The sequence below is a fragment of the Copadichromis virginalis genome, linkage group LG20 (genome assembly GCF_057382275.1).
Source record: "Copadichromis virginalis isolate Kocher_CV1m ecotype Utaka linkage group LG20, C_Virginalis_male_GT1.1, whole genome shotgun sequence".
Lineage (NCBI taxonomy): Eukaryota > Metazoa > Chordata > Actinopteri > Cichliformes > Cichlidae > Copadichromis > Copadichromis virginalis.
This window is the reverse complement of record NC_140637.1, coordinates 34,221,997-34,242,476: the sequence shown is the minus strand read 5'-3', so window position 1 is coordinate 34,242,476 and position 20,480 is coordinate 34,221,997. Positions and strand designations below refer to the sequence as shown.

At 49.5% G+C, this 20,480-nt stretch overlaps 1 protein-coding gene across 2 annotated transcripts in view; it reads right to left on the bottom strand.

Annotated features, from left to right (window-relative positions):
• Positions 1-782: 782 nt before the first annotated feature.
• Positions 783-20,480, bottom strand: part of LOC146685277 (nucleolar protein 4-like) — a 111,331-nt gene continuing 91,633 nt past the window's right edge. For both annotated transcript variants that reach the window (XM_085444145.1, XM_085444146.1), the window contains 6 exons: positions 17,829-18,304; positions 12,110-12,301; positions 11,381-11,569; positions 10,277-10,390; positions 7,948-8,200; positions 783-7,759 (listed from right to left, as the gene is read on the bottom strand). In XM_085444145.1, the coding sequence (XP_085300271.1) occupies positions 7,515-7,759; positions 7,948-8,200; positions 10,277-10,390; positions 11,381-11,569; positions 12,110-12,301; positions 17,829-18,304 (1,469 nt within the window). In that variant the 3' untranslated portion in view covers positions 783-7,514. The remainder of the gene's footprint in view (positions 7,760-7,947; positions 8,201-10,276; positions 10,391-11,380; positions 11,570-12,109; positions 12,302-17,828; positions 18,305-20,480) is intronic.

The window sequence follows — 20,480 nt, the reverse complement described above, 5'->3', positions numbered from 1 at the left end:
GTCAGTCCGCCGTTACAAACACACCCACAGGGTGACTCATGAAGTCAAGCTGCAGCACACTGGTGTCCAATATGAGGATCGCAGTCCCCCAAAGGGCCACCACACAGACGTCAGAAACATTTGAGCATTTAAAGAATAAATATTTAATGAAATGATGTGAGTGTGGCCTAATTCTAACAACTCCATTTTATTTATATTCCTGCAGTTCCTCTGACGCCCAGCAGAGGCAGCAGTGAGTCTGTTGAAACCTTCCAGTACAAATAAACATGGAAGTGCAGCTGAAGTATGTAAAATCAAACGCACGTATTCATACAACGAATTATTGAGGAACACAAGCAGTAAAAACTCAATGTTTAATGACATCATGTGACCGATAACATGGCTAACACTGTACTAACAGACCAAGAAGGCGGAGCTCCAGGATTCCAGGATTGTGATTGGATGTTATTCTGTGTATGTGTGATGCTTCCACACAGTCTGTGCTAACCAAGCATCTTTTATATACAGTCTGTGTTATGATGTGTAATGTGCTATGAAGTCATGTGATCAAATTACGGCAACTTCCCAAACCAAACAGGAAGTGACTTTAATCCGAACGCTCGCTGCTGCAGATTATTCAGCCCGGACACGGTCTGGTGTGCTGACTGAGCGGATTTCTGTCAGAGGCCCCAGACGAACCTGCAAACGGCTCTGGATGCGATCCGCAGCCACCGACGTAAATGCGGTGCAGTGAGGGGTCAGTCTTCATGATGGGAGGAAATAAGGGCGCGTGAAAGCTGGCGTCTGATAGATAGCACACAGTTTTTATTAGTATATTTAGCTTTGTGATGTACAGCTCGGGAGGAAACAAACCAAAAACAAACTGAACGGTCACAAAGTCCAGAAACATTTCAGCCTTAGCAGTGACATCACACAAAGAAAGCTCAGTCTGTATAATCATTGGTTTCTTCGTCATGGACCAGAGTGATATGTAGTCATCAACAGAAAGAATAAGAACCCAGATTTCTTCTTTTCTTTTTCACATATATTATCAACACTTTTCTAAAGAATCAAAATATTCAGCCACAGGTACTGCAAAAGGTATCCACTGTTATATAGAAGAATAATAAACACAATAAATATAAAAAGAATTGATTTGATATAATTTATATGGTATCAAAGAGAGGGAAATGGGCCTTCAGCTGCTTTTATAAAAGTCATGTCCTTTTTTCTGTTCCTGAGGTTGAGTTTCGCCGTCCGCAGTTTAAGTTTCGCTAAATACACTCACAGACTAAAGACCCGACGCCCGGGGCCCGAAATGGCTTTTCATTCACTGAGGAATCGTGTCCCACGGATCGCGGAGGGTCGCCGTGGCCCCGCTGGGATCCTGTGTGCCGTGGAGTCAGCCGAGAGGTCGGGGGTCAACCGCAACCCACCCCTCCAGAGCCGAACAATCGCACAACTCCTCCCTCCCACACCCAGAAGGCCGCCCGGGAACGCCTCGACTTTCTTCACCGAGCACGTTAGCGTGGCAGATTTAACTCAACGCTAATGATGCTAACAGGAAGTACCCGATCCCCCAGACCCTACGGAGGACTGAAACTGCCAAAGTGACTGAACAGCTCCAACACTTTAACAGAAAATTAAATGCATCAACCCAAACATTTCTGTCCATATTCACCTTTGTACAGATTTACCCCGTCTGGCTTTGACCCGGCTTCAGTGACTGTGCCAACATCTGGACCACATCTGGGCCAGGCTCACCACCTCTCCTGCAGGAAATCGCCGTCTTCTAAAAACTAGACCAAACTGTGCACTACTAAAAATAATGAAAATAAAAATATATAAATAATGTTCTCATATGTCATAATCCCATAAAACTAACACTGATGAACTGAAAACAGGCTTTAAATTAAAACTAACGGCCTGCAAATCATTTACCTGAGCTGTAAATAGGTCAGGTCCAAACATGGCTGCTGCACGGGTACCTGCGTGCCAATTACATTCATTTATTCATGCATTCATTTTGCACTTTATTTCCTTATTTACAACATGAAACAGGAAATAAAGAGGAGAATTACAGTTCAGATTAATTTCTTAGTTGATGCATTTAAAGGTGCTAAGGCCATTAGTACTTTTGGCACTCTCAGGCCTCCACAGTGGGAAAGGGCAGAGTGTGAAAGGTGGATAATCATATTTAGTCTCAGCCCCATTTCCCTGTGTGAGGAAGGAGCGAGAGGAACTCAGGAGTGGAAAAGAGAGGCATGAAGATGAAAACAGACAGAACCAGAAAAGAAAAATAGCAAAAATCTGTACATGTAAACATCACACTTCCACTGAGTCGAACCATGAGGAGAGTTACAGGTTTCACATTGGTATTACTGAAGGTACGAAGGCCCGGCAGAGGACGTCGAGACAGTCACGAGTCCGGCACAAAGAAGTCAGCCAAAGACGGGAAGGAAAGAGAAAAGCACTAACTGAAAACCAGGAAACCGAGCGGCCCGGACGCCGTCTTTATATTCTGACAGAAGCCGTACAGATAGAAAAATAAAAACGCTCCATAACGCCGTCTGCCTTCTTTCTTTTTTTCTTAAAGACGTGTTTTGAGCTTAGATTCTGATTCGATGGGACCTGACTGGCATCGCGACTACAGACGCCGTCCTCCACAGCAACATGTGATTCAAGACACAAACAATACATCCTGCACTTTGATGTTCATGTCTGCATCTGTTAGAAACCTGCCGCCATGACAGCCAGATTTAATGAGTGAAGCGCGCGTTTCCACGCTTCATCAAACTCGAGTCTTTGAGCCAAAAGGAAACAAACTGAGAGGAACCAGCTGGAGTCGTGGTTCCTGCTTCTACACAGACTGCTGACCCTCGCTTCTGAGGATGAGGAACGACCGGGAGCACGATCCCATCGTGAGGTCACGCCCCTTTAAATTCGTCCCTGAGGACCGATCGTCTGAGGCAGACGGTTCAGAGGAAACCGCTCAGACTGTGGGTCGAGCTCTCCTCCTCCTCGCCACGTCTTCCTCCGTGCTAAGAGCGGTTGGCACCTCCTTTGAGTGATCTAAAGGTGACAGCAGCAGGAAGACCCTGACCCTGAACCTTAAGATGACCCCTCAACATCCTTCAGAGGGGCTGACAGGAGGCTTCTGTTACCTGTGGACACAGGTGGGCTCTCCATGCTGACTCACCGTCATCACAGCAGGCTGCGACTGATGGTTTTTCCTTTTAAGGAGTTAAAACAGGTGGACATGAAGACAGAAGGCGCTAAATGTGACGTAAACTGATCGACTCCACCTCCAGAGTCTCTGAGGCCCGAGAGGTCGACGAGACGCCGTGATCTTTGTGACACACTGACCACCTCTGTCTCAACACGACCTTTAAAAACAGAGCAGCTGTGGAGGACAGCTAAGATGAGCTCAGCATCCGCGGCGGCGCCGGCCGGGGCCCGTCTGCTGACGTGCACGTTTGGAATGTGTGGTAGAAACTGCTGGAATATAAAAAGACCACTTTAATCACACTACAAAATATAGAAATCAGAAGAAGAATCACGTCATACTAAAAAACAGAAACTGGATAGAAACGCATCTGCTATGTACTCGACCGTGGAGACGTTAACAACGAGCGGAGAAGGAAGCGGCGGCGGCGGTGTATGGCTAAAATACTGGGATCATTCTCCCGATCTGTCCGGCTGTGCCGACAGCAGGAATGGAAACCAAACAGAGAGCAAATTCCACCTTTCTGCAGATTGTCATTTGCTTTTTGTTGTGTGTGATTCAGAAACATCCTCTCTGAGAAACAGGAAGTGATGCGATGATTTCATCAGACCATCTCAAAGGTTTTATGAACTTATTCCTTAAGAAATCCAACAAAAGACGAATAATAACAAGGTCGCCAGAGGTCGTTTCAAAGGAGCAGAAGGTATCGAGGAGGATGAACAGAACGGCTTCGAACATTCGACCCTGGCGTGAGCAGGAAGTTAAAGGAAGTCGGGAACATAAAGCAGAAGTGCATCGAACTGTTCCTGCGTTTCCTCTGAACTTTATGGAGTCCTCAGAGTCCGTACAGGCGATTCTGAAGGCGATCACAGAGAAAGACTGCTTCAAAGGACGTGTTTGGAGACTTCAGGACATCCTCCCCGACAGCAGGAAACCAATCGCACGCTGCCATTCAAAGTAAACAAACAACTGTTTGTCTAACGGGAGGATCTCGTTTATTTCTCACAAACATTTGGGAGCTTCGAGGCTTTTGGAACGGCAGCAGTGCAGGTGAAACCCCGCCGCGGTCCGAGGGATCGCCACACCTCCAAGTCCCGGGTCTGCTGACGCTGCCGCCACAGCAGAGAGCGGTTCAGCCCATCACAGCACACCTGGACCGGTCCAGGTGACCCAGAGGTGCTGGGTCGCTCTGACTCCGAAAGCCAGGAAGCAGAGGCAGCATCTGAGAGCACAGTGAGGATCAGATGGAGGAAGAGCAGGACGGGACGCCGGGACCCAAACTCTGTTTACGAGGACGAATAAAGTTTGATTGGACATCGGTGTTGATTTGAGGTGAAAGGTGGGTCAAAGGTCGTGCCCTCCTGCTCTTCTTCTTGTCTTTTTTTTTTTTTTGCATATTTTTCTCCAGTTTTCCTCTCGCTGATCTTTAATCACAGCTTTCCAAAAACAAAACCTCATCAAATTCAGTCACTTCCGTGTGAAACTTTTCCCAAAGCTCAGGCGCTTCTGTCGCTGCACATGAGCATGAAGGTGTGGATGTTTGGGTGGAGGCTGTGAGGTCTGAGCTGCCATCACAAACCTTCCAGTGAACGTGGTGATTATCAGCCGCATGACAGAAAACTGTCATGCCACGCCCCCCCTTTGCTTCACAGCAGAGCGGGGCGTGGGGGGTTGGGGGCGGTCCCTCTGAGGAAACATGCATACACTCACACAAAGGGGCTCCGCCCCTTCACATCACAGATGACTGTTGCTTTCCTCGCTGTGCAAAAAGGGAGCAAATTACAGTGAAATGACCGTCGAGCTGAGTAGAAACCATAATAGAAGCAGAGCATCATCCAGGAAACCAGGAGCTTAACGAGCCCAAGTCCCTAACGAGCGCCTGAGGCCTCAACGAGGGCCCAAACTCCAAATGAGCCCGAGGCCCCACGAGCCCGAGGCCCCAACGAGCCCGAGGCCCCAACGAGCCCGAGGCCTTACCGAGCCCGAGGCCCCAACGAGCCCGAGGCCCCAACGAGCCCGAGGCCCCAACGAGCCCGAGGCCCCAACGAGCCCGAGGCCTTACCGAGCCCGAGGCCCCAACGAGCCCGAGGCCCCAACGAGCCCGAGGCCCCAACGAGCCCGAGGCCCCAACGAGCCCGAGGCCTTACCGAGCCCGAGGCCCCAACGAGCCCGAGGCCCCAACGAGCCCGAGGCCCCAACGAGCCCGAGGCCTTACTGAGCCCGAGGCCCCAACGAGCCCGAGGCCCCAACGAGCCCGAGGCCTTACTGAGCCCGAGGGCCTTAACGAGCTGAGGTTCAAAATGCACTTTGAAGCTAAATTTCACATAATGAAAAATAATTATCTTTAAACAACGCTATCAAAAGACAAAAGTACTCAGCGGTGATGAGAACGAGAATTAAAGGAAGAGTTTGAGTTTGGGGAAATAACTTGCTTCCTTGCAGAGATCCTGATGGGACGTTTGATGTTCTGACAGCTAGCTTAGCTTAGCTCAAAGACTGCAGGCAGGGGTAAACAGCTAGCCTGGCTCTGTTTAAAGGTCAGAAAATCTGCTTATTCCTGTACAGAGCACCAGCTAACATGTTATGTTTTCTCTCTTTTTTTTTAGTATGGCTTCTTTTTACAGGGCATAACATGCTAATGAGTAAGCTAGCCACTTCCCCCAGCTTCTAGTGTTTAAAGCTAAGCTAGCTTAGGGCTACTGTCTTGTATCCTATATGGTCCAGAAGCTACTGCTGAGCCATAAGCATGTTAACCTCTGCTCTAAAGTTTTAACATGGGAGTCTATGAGGCCGACCCACCACTGGAGCCTCCAGAGGACATCAGAGGAACTGCAGCTTCTAGAGCTCCAGGGTTGGAAGGTGCAGCTGAAATTTACAGACAGGTACAACAATGAGGTCAGATTTTCATCTAACTTGAAAGCAAATCCTATTTCCACAAACGTCAAACTCTTCAAGCAGCAGAGCGTAAGCAGGGACCAGAACATCAGGAGTGATTCCAACATGGCTGAGAACCTGAGGGAGGAGCTCCCGCTCCACTTATCTGCTGCCTCACTTTCCTCTCAGACTAATCACAAGTTACACACTAGTAAACAAACAGATAGTATTAATCTACACGGGACTAGAAGTTTGTACAGCCCTCCCCGTGCCCTCCAAACTGAGGGGAGGGTCCGAAAAGAAGAAGATTCACAGTTAGAAAGTCACAAAACACGACAGGAATCGAGCCCTATGAAGCAAAACAAAGAAAGCAGCCAACCAAGCAGCCAGCGGGACAGAGAGGAGCGCCGGATCGGACCGTCGCTCTCTGAGCCGGTTGGTCGTGTTTTCACGGGGCACTGCGGCGAGCTACCGCCCGGCTGTGTTGAGGTTTCAGGTCTATGGCAGAAGGTCCGGTTTTTAAAATAGCAGCAGCAACATGAAAGTTCATCATTATAATCATAGTAATAACAACAATAATAATAATGGCCATCTCAGAGTTTAACAGACACACACAGTAAGACGGAGCAGTCCTCCTCATCCTCAAGCCTGAGGAAGAGGAGGAGGTTTAGGTCCACGAAGAAGAGCCGGAGAGTAGGTCCAAACAGAGAGAAGAAGAAGAGGAGGAGGAGGAGGAGGGACAGATGCTGAGGTTTCATAGAAGCTGGAGGTAAACCTGCGCACACGTGCACGACTCTCCTCAGAAAAGAAAGAAACGCTGACGACATCAGGAGGCGGAGAAACCCGGCTTCACCTGCAGGAGCTGAGCGTTTGATTGGCAGGTCTGATCTGAGGTATTTCCTGGCGGTCAAAATGGCGTCTCGGATGCATAAGTGAGCGCGCGGCTCCCGGGGCCAAGGGCAAGGACGGGGTGAGGTCAGAGGTGAGGAGAAAGTGCTGAAGGACACAGAGAGCTTATATACAGGCGAACACGAACAGTCTGTTCTTTTTCTTCTTTCACTTTAAAAAAGTCCAACGGAAAAATCACGAAAGAGAAAACGTCCCAACAAAGAAACGGACAGCGTCCGAAAACAGACAGCCTCAACGCGACGTCGTTTTTATAACCAGAAGAAGATCGACCCCACAGCTCCCCAGAGAGTCTTTGCTCCTCCTCCTCTGTGATTGTGAGGCGCCTCCGCAGAGGAGCCGAGCTTCCTGCGGCGTTCCGGGTTTTGTTCTCAGGCAGGATTCGGTGGATTCTCCGCCCTCGCTGCGGCCTCAGGTTCCCGTTTTCCTCCAAACGGTCGCCACAGTTTCAAAACCAGGCGAGGCCGGCGAGGGCGCAGGAAACGTGACGGGGTAGTGTGTGTGTGTGTGTGTGTGTGTGTGTGTGAGATCAGTTCTGCTGCAGGATGAGGTTTTCCAGCTCGTCTGCTGAGCGCAGCAGGAAGGCGGCTGACTCTCGGTATCCAGCGATCAGCTGACGCACGGCCGTGATCTCTGGCTGGCTGAGCTGGGTCGACGCCCCGCCCCCTCCTCCACCACCACTGCCCCGCCCACCGAGGCTGTTGGCGGCAACAGAAGAGGAGGAGTTGCTGACGTTGGTGGAGGAATGAGACTTCATGCTGAGGTCAGTGGGGCCTGCAGAGGAACACGGTCGACATCATGATGTCATTACTTAGAAATAATGTGATATTACATAAAATATGTTCCTGACACGAGAAAACATCCACAGGAAGGACCCGAACATTTCAACTTTGGACCTTTGATGATGAAACCACACCCAACAATCTGTAAGTAAAAGACGGACTGCTTGTGTCATCACTTACCGTTGGTCTGACCAGCAACAGCAGCAGCGGCAGCAGCAGCACCGGTTGTCAAGGAAACAGGGTGTTGCATGGTGGCGCTCAGGCCTGGGTATCCACGGTAACCGTAGCTGAGGCCAGCGCCGTTGATATAGAGCTGGGACTCCTGGGAGGAGAAGGCTGAGGCGGCCAATGAGTAGGCGGAGTGAGCGAGGGACGCCGGCTCCCTCAGAACGCCTCCGACCCCGGACGGCTTATCCAGAGTGATCTGCTCATCCTGAGGAAGGACAAGGAAGTCAGGAGCTTTTCAAAATAAAAACAGCACGATGGGGACAGGAAGCAGGAATGCTGATGCTGACAGGGGATTTTTCTCTCATGGAATTAAAGAAAAACTTCCAAAACTGGAAAGTTGATAAACGCAAACTGCACTCACAGCAGCTTCGAAACATATTCATGATCATGGGCACCGCCTGCCGTGGGCGTGTCCAACTACAGCTCTGAATGTTGTATGGCTGCACGGCGCTAACGAGTTAACCGTGCTAACCTGTAGACGCCATGCAGCCTCTCGCACGGGGAATCTGCGCTAACAGAGATTAACGCTGACAGCGCTACTAATAATAATGCAAGAGCAAACACCAACAACTGGGTGAGCGGGGCTGTTAGTGTGTGTGTATACGGATAATAGCAAACACTGTAAGGAATTTTGTTCGCTCAAATTAAACTCAAATTTTCTCAGAATAGAGGCACAAAAATAACGCCATATCCTCGCCCCTGTCCTCCACACTGTCCTCGCCCCTGTCCTCCACACTGTCCTCCACACTGTCCTCCACACTGTCCTCGCCCCTGTCCTCCACACTGTCCTCCACACTGTCCTCGCCCCTGTCCTCCACACTGTCCTCGACACTGTCCTCGCCCATCCTTGACACCGTCCTCGCCCCTGTCCTCGCTCCTGTCCTCCACACTGTCCTCGCCTTGACCCTGTCCTCCACACTGTCCTCCACACTGTCCTCGCCCCTGTCCTCGCCTTGACCCTGTCCTCCACACTGTCCTCGCCCCTGTCCTCCACACTGTCCTCCACACTGTCCTCGCCCATCCTTGACACCGTCCTCGCCCCTGTCCTCCATACTGTCCTCCACACTGTCCTCGCCCCTGTCCTTGACACTGTCCTCGTCACTGTCCTCGCCCCTGTCCTCGCTCCTGTCCTCCACACTGTCCTCGCCCCTGTCCTCCACACTGTCCTCCACCCTGTCCTCGCCCCTGTCCTCGCCCCTGTCCTCCACACTGTCCTCGACACTGTCCTCCACACTGTCCTCGCCCCTGTCCTCCACACTGTCCTCGACACTGTCCTCGCCCCTGTCCTCCACACTGTCCTTGCCCCTGTCCTCGCCCCTGTCCTCCACACCGTCCTCGCCCCTGTCCTCCACACCGTCCTCGCCCCTGTCCTCGCTCCTGTCCTCCACACTGTCCTCGCCCCTGTCCTCCACACTGTCCTCCACACTGTCCTCGCCCCTGTCCTCGACACTGTCCTCGCCCCTGTCCTCCACACTGTCCTCGCCTTGACCCTGTCCTCCACACTGTCCTCGCCCCTGTCCTCCACACTGTCCTCGACACTGTCCTCCACACTGTCCTCGCCCCTGTCCTTGCCCCTGTCCTCGCCCCTGTCCTCCACACCGTCCTCGCCCCTGTCCTCGCTCCTGTCCTCCACACTGTCCTCCACACCGTCCTCGCCCCTGTCCTCGCTCCTGTCCTCCACACTGTCCTCGACACTGTCCTCGCCCCTGTCCTCCACACTGTCCTTGCCCCTGTCCTCCACACCGTCCTCGCCCCTGTCCTCGCCCCTGTCCTCCACACCGTCCTCGCCCCTGTCCTCGCTCCTGTCCTCCACACTGTCCTCGCCCCTGTCCTGCACATTTCGTCCCTGAAACATGGCTGTGAGTCAGGGCTGTGCAGGGGCCACAGCATGTGTGTGTCTGCATGATGAGGAGACGCTGCTGCTGTAAATGACAGAAACGTGTCAGCGCTGCTGTTCTGTGGTCATCAGTCGGGTTTGTGTCACAGATAATATTCCTTACTTTTTGAAAAACAGGAACCTTAAATTGCTCGTCGGTTGCTGTGGTGTGAATGGTCTCTATCAGCTGTATGTATGCACTGCTTCACATTTTCCACAGTGAGCTGGATCGGGATCTTTGTCGGGCTGACTCTGGCCCGCGGGCCTCATGTTTGACACCAGCACTGAAGCCCTGATGTTCCTTCGGGGTTTTCTGATCAGAAAGGAGAGAGCGCCTCTCGCTGGAAGCCGTCAGTAAAGCAGCTCTGTGTCGGACACAACTGTGGAAGCACCGCAGGAACTCACGTGGTAGGCTTCGAGGCGCATCCTCTTGGCAGCGTTGCGTGATTCGCTCTCGCAGGCAGCAGCCAGGATGTTCTCAGCCATGGCCGAGGTGAGGTGAGGTGGAGTGGGGCGGGTCTGAAAACAACAGAAGCTCAGGGTCAGAGTCTTCGGGTTCTTCATCATCACGTTCACATCACTAACATCAAGGAAAATCATCCACAGCAGAAAAAAACAGAACAATTAACCAACGAGCTAAAAAAGCGATCAGCAGGAGAACATGAGGAGTGATCGTGAGAGTGGAAGGAAACGTCCAGGAGAAGGTAGTCAAACCGCTTCAGCTCACAGCGAGGAGGAAAACACACTGAGGAAGAGGAGGTGGAGATGAAGAATGAGGGCACCACAGGGAGGAAGAGCCTGAAGATGGAAAATAAGAGGTTTACAGGTGGGAGAGGAAGATGAAGGTAAACTGATGATCTGTGAGGAGAAGAGGAAAAACAAGAAGAAAAAGAGGATGAGGAGGAAGAACCAGAATAAGAAGAAGATGAAACAGCAGGAGATGAAGGACAAGAAAGCTTAGATGATGAAGAATAACATCAGCTATCCAAGCATGTGTGTCTCCACCACCAGGGGCAGCAGAGACTGTGCCGTGATTGGTCAGTTTGTCCTCCACACTCTCAGACTACATTTATGACATTGACCTTCAGAGCTCAGACTCAGCTGTGATGATCACCTGTGAAAGCTCCTGGCTCTGACCTTTGCCCTCTGTGGACGCAGACGTGAGCACCGTGACAGAGACGCGCTGTGACTGCGTGGGACACGAGCTCCGAGTGTCTTTGTCACATGTTCCACTGCAGGCACCTGTACCTGTTCCTTTGGTATATTATCCTGAGCTCGTGTCCTCTTTAGCCCCCGTCCTTCTGACCTTGTGTTTAGGTCACAGTGAACAAACCGCTTCAGTCCATCTGAGACCTTCACTTTAAATGCGACTCTACAGAAGTTCAACCATCCCAGCTAACCTTTGAGAACCGGTCCCCTCGTCTCGCAGACGCCCCCTGCAGGGACCTCCAGGGTGGAGCAGATTAAAGAAATAAGCAAAGAAGAAGAGCAGCATGCATGTTGCAGTACCTCCATGCCGTTCTTCTTCATGCGACGGCAGGATTTGAGGTAGGTGCGGATGCGCTTGCGGGCGCGTTCCTGGAACTCTGGGAACTGTCTGCTGCAGGACTCGATGATGGCCTGGATCTTCTCCTTAGGCTGCTTGGAGATAGGCACCATCCGATCCAAGTTCTCGTCCACAAACAGACGCACAAACATCTGCAGGAGAGTGCACACACACAGCAGGTAATGCCTACATGCATTGACACAGTTCATACACTGGAGAGGAGTTGAACAAAGACAAAGATAACAGCTGGACTGTTCTCATAACACCTGTTTAAATGGTTTTAAGTCTTAAGTTTGCATCTGTAGGGGGTGTGGCCTATTGACTGACTGTCTGCTAGGCTGAACTGGACCTCTGCACCATGCTTGTGTTGTTGGAGCCTTTTGGAGCATTTTCAATGCACAGATGTGATCAGCACTGATCAGCATCCTCTGCTCCTTTTCTGTTCTTCGCTCTAAGCAAACGGTCGTTGGCTGTTCGTCTCTGCTGGGCAGAGCGTGTGAACACCTGTCTGCAGTGTCTGGAAGCACAGCTAACGCTAGCTTTGATCATTCGGTTGATTGTAATAATAAAAGTGGATGAAGGTTCAGATGTGCCGTGCTTTGGATCGATGCCTCGAACAGCTGTCCGACATTTCTGTTTATCAGCATAAGGTTTGTTGATGGACGTCATTCAAAGCGCCGTCTCTCACTTACATTAAAGGCTTTTAATCTCTCGGGGTCGACGCCCTCCGTGTCGTTCATCTTGTCGTTGTCGTCATGGTCGTCGTGGTCGTCGTCATCATCATCGGGAGCGCCCTGGCTGCCATGACGCCCCACGGTCAAGTCTTCGGCGCTCAAGTCCATTTTCATGCTGTCGTAGCTGCCGCCTGAACTGTACTGTGGGGACTGAACACACACACACACACGCACACACACACGCACACACACGCACACACACACGCACACACACGCACACACACACGGTTACGAGCGGCTCTCTGTTTTACACGTTTCAGGGCTGTAAGTGGCTCGGCTGTTCCGACGGACTCGTCCTTAATAAAACACTAATTAAGAGTCTTGTTAGCGTCTGACGGCTCGCCAATGAAAAGGTGCTTAAATATAAAGATTTCGTTCACTGCTGCAGACACTCAGACATCATCATGACGAGTAATTATCAGCTGGAGAACAGTCCAGGCAGGATCACCTTACTAATACTTGAACACTTTCAAGAGAACCAAGTCAAATACTGGTTCCCTCTCACAGCACGAGGAACACCGCCTTTAAAAACACAAATACAGGACAGGCTGCCATCAAAAAACCAGGAAACACATGAAAGAAAACCAGTGAGACTTCTGGGAGAAGCTCTGTGTGCAGCTGGAGGTGAAACTGAGAGGCTCGGCGGTAAAATGGTGCAGAAACCAGTAAAGAATGTTTTCAAGAGTTTTGAGGTATGTGCTCAGAGCAAAGTTCAGATGGAAACATCAGACTGACGTATCAGATCTATGACATCACAGAGAGTCTGAGCCGCTGACTGTGTGAGACGAATGCTTTTATTGTGACGGGCAGAAACAGGAAGAAGTCCACAGAACAAATTGTGGTTCCGTTACGGATGACGTCATGACGACCGGGTCGTCGCTGCTAACGAAACCTGAACTACGCATGGAGCCCAGGCAGTCATGTGACTCCTGAAAGAAACCCACTCAAGCTGTGTTAGACCGCACTCCATAACAGCGTGCACACACACACACACACACACACACACACACACACACACACACACAAACATGCACAAACGCACACACACACACAAACAGACACACACACACACACACTAGCATGCACAAACACACACACACACACACGCACACACAAACAGACACACACACACGCACACACACTAACATGCACAAACACACACACACAAACATGCACAAACACACACACGCACACACACTAACATGCACAAACACACACACACTAACATGCACAAACACACACACACAAACATGCACAAACACACACACGCACACACACTAACATGCACACACACACACACACAAACATGCACAAACACACACACGCACACACACTAACATGCACAAACACACACACACTAACATGCACAAACACACACACACACACACGCACACTAACATGCACAAACACACACACACAAACATGCACAAACACACACACGCACACACACTAACATGCACAAACACACACACACTAACATGCACAAACACACACACGCACACACACTAACATGCACAAACACACACACACTAACATGCACAAACACACACACACACACACGCACACTAACATGCACAAACACACACACACAAACATGCACAAACACACACACGCACACACACTAACATGCACAAACACACACACACTAACATGCACAAACACACACACGCACACACACTAACATGCACAAACACACACACACTAACATGCACAAACACACACACGCACACACACAAACATGCACAAACACACACACGCACACACACTAACATGCACAAACACACACACACACACACCTGTCGAGAGTTTCTGGCTCTCTGCGTGAGACGGAGCTTCGTGTGAGTCTGTGTTTGCAGCCTGTCTGCAGTAACACTTTCCCTCCAAGGCCAGCGCACATTGTTGTGAGTCTGTGCTATTCAGCGCCGCAGAAAGGCAGCGAGACGAGGAAGGAAGAAGTGCGATCTCCTGCGGCTGTGTGAACATCTCCTCCAACAAAGCAACGTGTTTGCAGACAAAAGCGAGGAGGAGATGTGTTCATGGACTGTTTCTCTCTTCCATATCATTTCTCTGTTTCCTTTAACTGTTTGAAAACAGCTTCCAGGCAGATCTCAGAGTCAGGCTCCTCTCAACCTCAGAGCTGTTTACACAATCTGATCCATCCAATCACAGGTGTCCTTGGAGCTGGCCAGGTGAGACGTTTCCTTCTTGTTGATGTGTGATGTCAACAAGCTGAAGATAACTGGATGTCTTCTTTAGGTTTAGAGACCTTCTGAAGGAGAGGTGAAACCTTTCCAACAACCTAAGAAATCCTGCCGGCTTCCCAACAGCCTTTCAGCTCCAAGCTTCAGTCCTCAAAGCTCTGAGGCTCCACTGAGAGCTACAAACCGAATCTTTCACCTCCCACAAACTGATCAGTGCGGCTCTTCTACAACAAACATTAATGTCCATGAAGAAGAGGATTTACAAGGTCTGGTTAGACACTGCACCAAGCTAAGCTCTGAACGGCACAACCTGAACTGTAGTGACGTTTGATGAAGACAGCCAAGCTTCGGGGCTGTGGTCAGCTTACATCGGCATGTGTCTTTGATGAGCGAAGACAGACACCGTCACATGACAGGAAGAAGATGCCTCAAACTTCAGCCCAGAGAAGGTCCGAGATGGTCAGCACAGCTGGATGTTAGCCATTAATCTGCTGCTAATCTGGTTTGGACTCCTGATGCTCAGCTTCATGCATCACTGAGGACTCTTCTCAGAAATCTTCATATATTTGGTGTCAGACACATGATAAGCTGAGTTTAAAGGCCCTCTGGAAAGAGGCAACGCCACTGCCATCTTAACAAAACCTCCTCCTCCTCACTGCAGCCCCGCCCCCTGACATGAATAAGGGTTCCTCGCAAGTACACAGGAGGCTCCTCACTCGACAGTTACAGCTGAGGTAAACAGCAGACAGGCAGCCAGCACAGCTTTGCTATCAGGGTACAGTTTCTAAGGAGACTCTGGGGAAAAAAACTAAAATACACAAAAGTATTTCATTTTTCGGGATACAAGGTTAATGTAAACAAAATGCAGGTATTAACTTTAAACTATGAACCACCAGTCAAAATTAAGAATCGCTACTATGGGTGGTAATGCGTCGTGACGTCACCAAAATGTTCAATGCCAACTATGCCCCGCTAAACGAATCCATACAATCAGACAAAGATGGAATACCAACCAGATTAAATATTCTTCCCTGTATTTGTTTCAGTCTTTACCGACTGCCACAAAAACAGTTTGTGGCGTGGGACAGAATATTGTCAAAACACATCTGGAACGGGAAAAAAGCTCGAGTATAAACGCTGCAATCAAAGAAAGAAAAGGGAGGTCGTGGGCTTCCTTGTCTACGAGAATATTACTGCGCAGCTCAGCTAAGACCACTGATATGTCTCTGCTGTCCAGATTACTCCACCGGATGGAAAGATGTTGAAGGAAAACCAGTTACAGCTTTAATATCGGACATAAAGTTACAGAACAAAACAGACATGGCAGATGAACCCATACTACAAATAATCACATCTGCTCTGAAAGAAGTCATCAGAATTTGCCTCTAAGCTTTGATGGTGAGCATGTGATTCAGATTTTCCCCGAATCAGTACGATAATAGATTCAAGAACTGCATTTGAAAAGGTATAACTAATTATTATTCATTCGTCCACAAGGAGGCATTTCAAAGCTTTGAAAGGAGCAAACATGATTTAGGCTCAGACGACTTCTTTAGATTTCTACAGGCCAGAAATTATTTTAATCAAAACTTAAAAGTGAACCTAAACGAATTACAGTTTGTAGAAACATTTTTATCATTAACCAAATCTGGAGCGCAAAGCAAAATGATTTCCAAACGATATAAGAGCATCCTGCGGTGTAAAAACCACAGCTCTCTGTATATGAAAGCAATGTGGGGAAAAGAAGGTAACCTGTCGATTACAGAGGAGTGTTGCATGACACAGTGGGCTACCACCGGGTCCAGTGTTTGCCGTGAGTTCTGCTGTAAAATCATTACGAGAGTTTTCATCAGCCCTGCTCAGCAAAGATATCGGGGAACTGCGACACTTGTTGGAGATGTGGGCGAGATGGAGCTAACCGTTTCCAAATCTTTTGGGATTGCAAAGTTAGTCACCAGCACTAATCCACGAACATCTACAAAATGTGTTGTCATTTGTTTTTCCTTTAACCTTTGAAACCATATTTTTGTGTAACACACCAGTGGATAAATTAATCTAATCATAGAAGACTTTTGTATGGCTGCGAGTAAAAAGCCTGTTACGAGGAGATGGCTTAAGCCTGAACCACATTCTGTACAAGAGATCTATACCATGGGAAAACTGTCATTTTCTCTTAAACTTCAGAGGGATACTGTCTACAGAACATGGGCTGTATCCCAATCCAGGGTCTGCAGCCTTAAAGGCCGCATTTTAAGGCCGATTACGTCACAGCGACGCGACGAAGGCTGTCCCAATTCAAAGGCTGCTCGAAATGCGGCCCTCAAATGCGTCCTTCATTTCCCTGAATTTTAAGGACGTGGCGGTGTAGACTTCATGGCCCAATATATCCCAGAATGCATAGCGCGGCGGTGGGTGTGGATAATTTTGCCGAAAAAAAAACGATAAGGGGCGGCCGAAGAGTAAACTTTAATTAAGTACTGAATATTATGTCGCTTATTTATGTGCAAATGTTTAATAACGAAGAACATTAAACATTCCTGTTGGCCACACAAAGTCATGTGACATTAGTGACGTTTGTACTAACTTGGTTTTAAAGCCTTTAAATATACGCCGTTCAATAGCTGAGCTTAATCCTACAGAGAATGATCAAAGCTCATGTAGAAACAAACACACGAACAAAAGATTTTCTCCTTCATTTCTGTCAAACACAGCTGTATGACACGTTTCCAGCTGTTAGTATCATGGTTGCTAGGCAACCTGGTCAGCACAATGGAGGCTAGACCGTCCCATTTCACAAGCCTCGCACTTCCGGCCTTAGCGGTCTTTGAGTACGCGGCCCTTGAGGATCGTTGAGGCTGCGTACTTTAAGGTTGCAGACCCTGAATTGGGATACAGCCATGGTCTAAATCAGGGGTGTCCAACTCCAGGCCTCGAGGGCCGGCGTCCTGCAGGTTTTAGATCTCACCCTGGGTCAGCACACCTGAATCAAATGCTTAGTTCATTCCCAGGCCTCTGGACAACTTCAGAATATGCTGAGGAGGTGATTTAGCCGTTTAAATCAGCTGTGTTGGATCGAGGACACATCTAAACCTGCAGGCCCTCGAGGCCTGGAGTTCAACACCTGTGGCCTAAACGGACAGAATATGTTAAGCCTGTGAGGTGTGATTTTTTATGAACCATGATTTCTTTTATGTTGATGCTCTGAGTTTCCCATTTCAATAATATGATGCTAACCTGCCTGCCCTGCTACCCCTTTACCCAAGTTCTTTTTAAAAATGTGAAAGCAAAAGTAAAATGTAGAAACGACTGTTATGCTTTCTCAATAAAAGAGACGCTAAAAGAACAAGTTTTTGAAGTCGTAGCGTGCAGAAGCACGACGACACAGAACGTCTCCATCTTCCTGATGGAGCGTTCCACGATCGGGAAAACGCCGGAATTAAATAGAGCTACAGAGGTACAGGAGGCTTGTGTCTCACCTTGCCGCCATATTCCCTGCCGTCGCGGTCCAGTCGCAGCTCGGTCGCGTGTGTGTGTGACTGCGTGTTGGGGGCGTGTGCATTGTGAGGAGCGTGTGTGTGCGGCAGGGGCAGCGGCAGGGCGGGATGTGGAGCTAGAGGAGGTTTGGCAGCCAGCGGGTACTTCCTGCGGAGCTCCTCGGGCGCGCTGGGATGGAGCGCGCCGAGCAGCGCCGCGGCCGCCGCTGAGACAGTGATGGGCAGGTGTGAGGTGGGCAGAGGCAGGCGCTGAGGAGGCGGGTCACTCAGGTTGATCGGCTGCTGGTCCTCAGAGGATGAGGAAGAGGAAGTGGGCCTGCTGAAGTCGAGAGGGGCGGGGCCACCGTTTCCATTCACAACCTCAGTTTCCCTGACTACGCCGCCATCTGTCACAGCAGAGGAGGGAGGGGTCAGGGCGGGCAGGCCGTTTCCACTGCCGCTCTCTGAGGACGAATCATCTGAAAGAAGAGACACGGGAGGGTTAAAGGTCAGACTGACAGCGTTCACTGATGACTTTCACGAGTTTGGTTCACACAGAGACGCCACCTCTCACAGGAAGAGCGACGTGCCCATAAAAGCTGCAGTTCCTCTAACGTCCACCAGAGGCTCCAACCTGACCCCGCCCCACACACAGTAGCAAACACGTGTGTCATGTGACCTGCTGGTTTGTGGCGACGTGCTGCATCGTTTCATTAAACTGAATGTGAGTGTGGGGGCGGGTCTAACTGTGACACTGATCACTCATTGGCCAACCAAATGTCAACGAATCAATCACAGATCTGTGCAGCATCACAGTGCAGTGTGTTTGACCCACACACACACACACACACACACACACACACACACACACACACACACACACACAGCTACTGCTATAAATCAGTCACTGATAGAACAGATCTCACATTAAGACACTTTCCAGAGCAGAAACTCATCACTTGTCCAGCAGGTGGCATCCCTGCTCCATGAAGAAAACCACCTCAGGCTTTGAGACTCCCTCAGAGTCAGTCTGCTGTCTTTAGTGTTTCAGTGCTGCAGTGATGAAACCTCTCTGCCTCCATCAGCTTTACACAGGTGTGGTCAGGTGCAGCGCAGGGAGAAGCTGGGAGGAGCTGGTAACTACGAGCTGGAATCAACTCAGAGCAGTCATCAGACTCTTCATACTCCTACGTCATCATCATCATCATCTTCATACGAGACCATATACGTTCCTTCTTTTTGTTCTTGGACTCACCGCTCAAAATAATCCTTCTTTATCTGATCCTGGAGCCTCTGTCTGAAACAAGCTGCCTGAGCTCCTCTCCTTTTAACTTAACGTTTACACAAGCTTAAAGAGCAGGTAGGTGGGGTTTTATGACATCACAAAGACCCCAGAGGAGAAGAAAGTGTCACAAACAGTGTTTTAAACAGTCCGCAGCCTGAGCTCACAAACATCTGACAGGCTGGAGTGTGAAACTGCCAACATGTAGATTAAAAACTTAATAAGCCAATAATCTCAACAAGAGTACAATTAATAATGTTGGCATTTAATAATTCATTCAAGTGAGAGATAAACTGATTTGTTTCATTTTGTTTATATTTCCTTTTAATTAATCCCCCATTCATTTTCTTTTTTTTAAATTTCCACCTGCATTACATCAGCTGTTAAATCAATAAATCAACAGCCAGTCTCACACTGCCTCGAACGACGCAGGAATACATGCGATAAAACATAAAAGGAAAATATAAAAATGATTAATTCTGAGGACAATAAAAAGAATAAAATGCAAAGAGATGATAAACAACGTGTCGCAAACACCTGCACCTAGTGTCAGTTTGGTGCAAGGACATGTTTAATGTCATTTTTGCTGTTTTAGGCCTCCATACACCAACAGCCACAACATGTCCATGTTTGCTGGGTCAAAGATGAAGACGAGCAGAAATGTGAGAACACAGATGTGACCGAAGCAGACCGCCTGCATTCCTGTGAGCTGTGGCTGACAATCATGACTCGCTGCGGTCTGCAGGATGGAGTGCAGCTCTGCGTCGGGCTCACAGAAACGAATCTGTGCCCCGCTGCCGCTTATCCTTCCCCGCTCAGGCCGACGGGATCCTAAATAAGTGATTGTGAAATAACTGCTTTGTGCAGGCGGGATGGATGCACTGCCGGCCTTTCATCGCTCAGCGCATTCACAGACACACAAAGGAGCCACATTTGAAACATTAGCCTACATTTTCCTCCAATTTGGGATTTAATTAGAGACGAAAGGACGGCGGAGGAGAAAGAGCCGGAGCATCTGAACGAGCTGAAAAAGATGCAAAGTGAGGAAAATTACGGATAATTGAAGGATGGAGAGAAGCAGGAAAGGAGGAGGAGGAGGGACTGTGAGGCAGAGAGAGTGGAGACGGCGGAGGTGGTGTCAGTCGGTCAGGGCGGGGGCTGGGGGTGACAGAGGGGTGGAGCCCAAACTGCTGCATGGAGAGGGAGGGTGGGGTGGGGGAGTGAAGGAGGAAGGTGCAGCAGCAGAGAGGTCAGGAGGGGGAGGAGCGAGAGTCCTTTAAACTGTTTATCACTTCGTTTCTTATCCAGGCGGAGCTGAAAGGAGCAAAGTTGGAGTTTACTGACCAATCAGCTCGCAGCATTTAGACTCACAG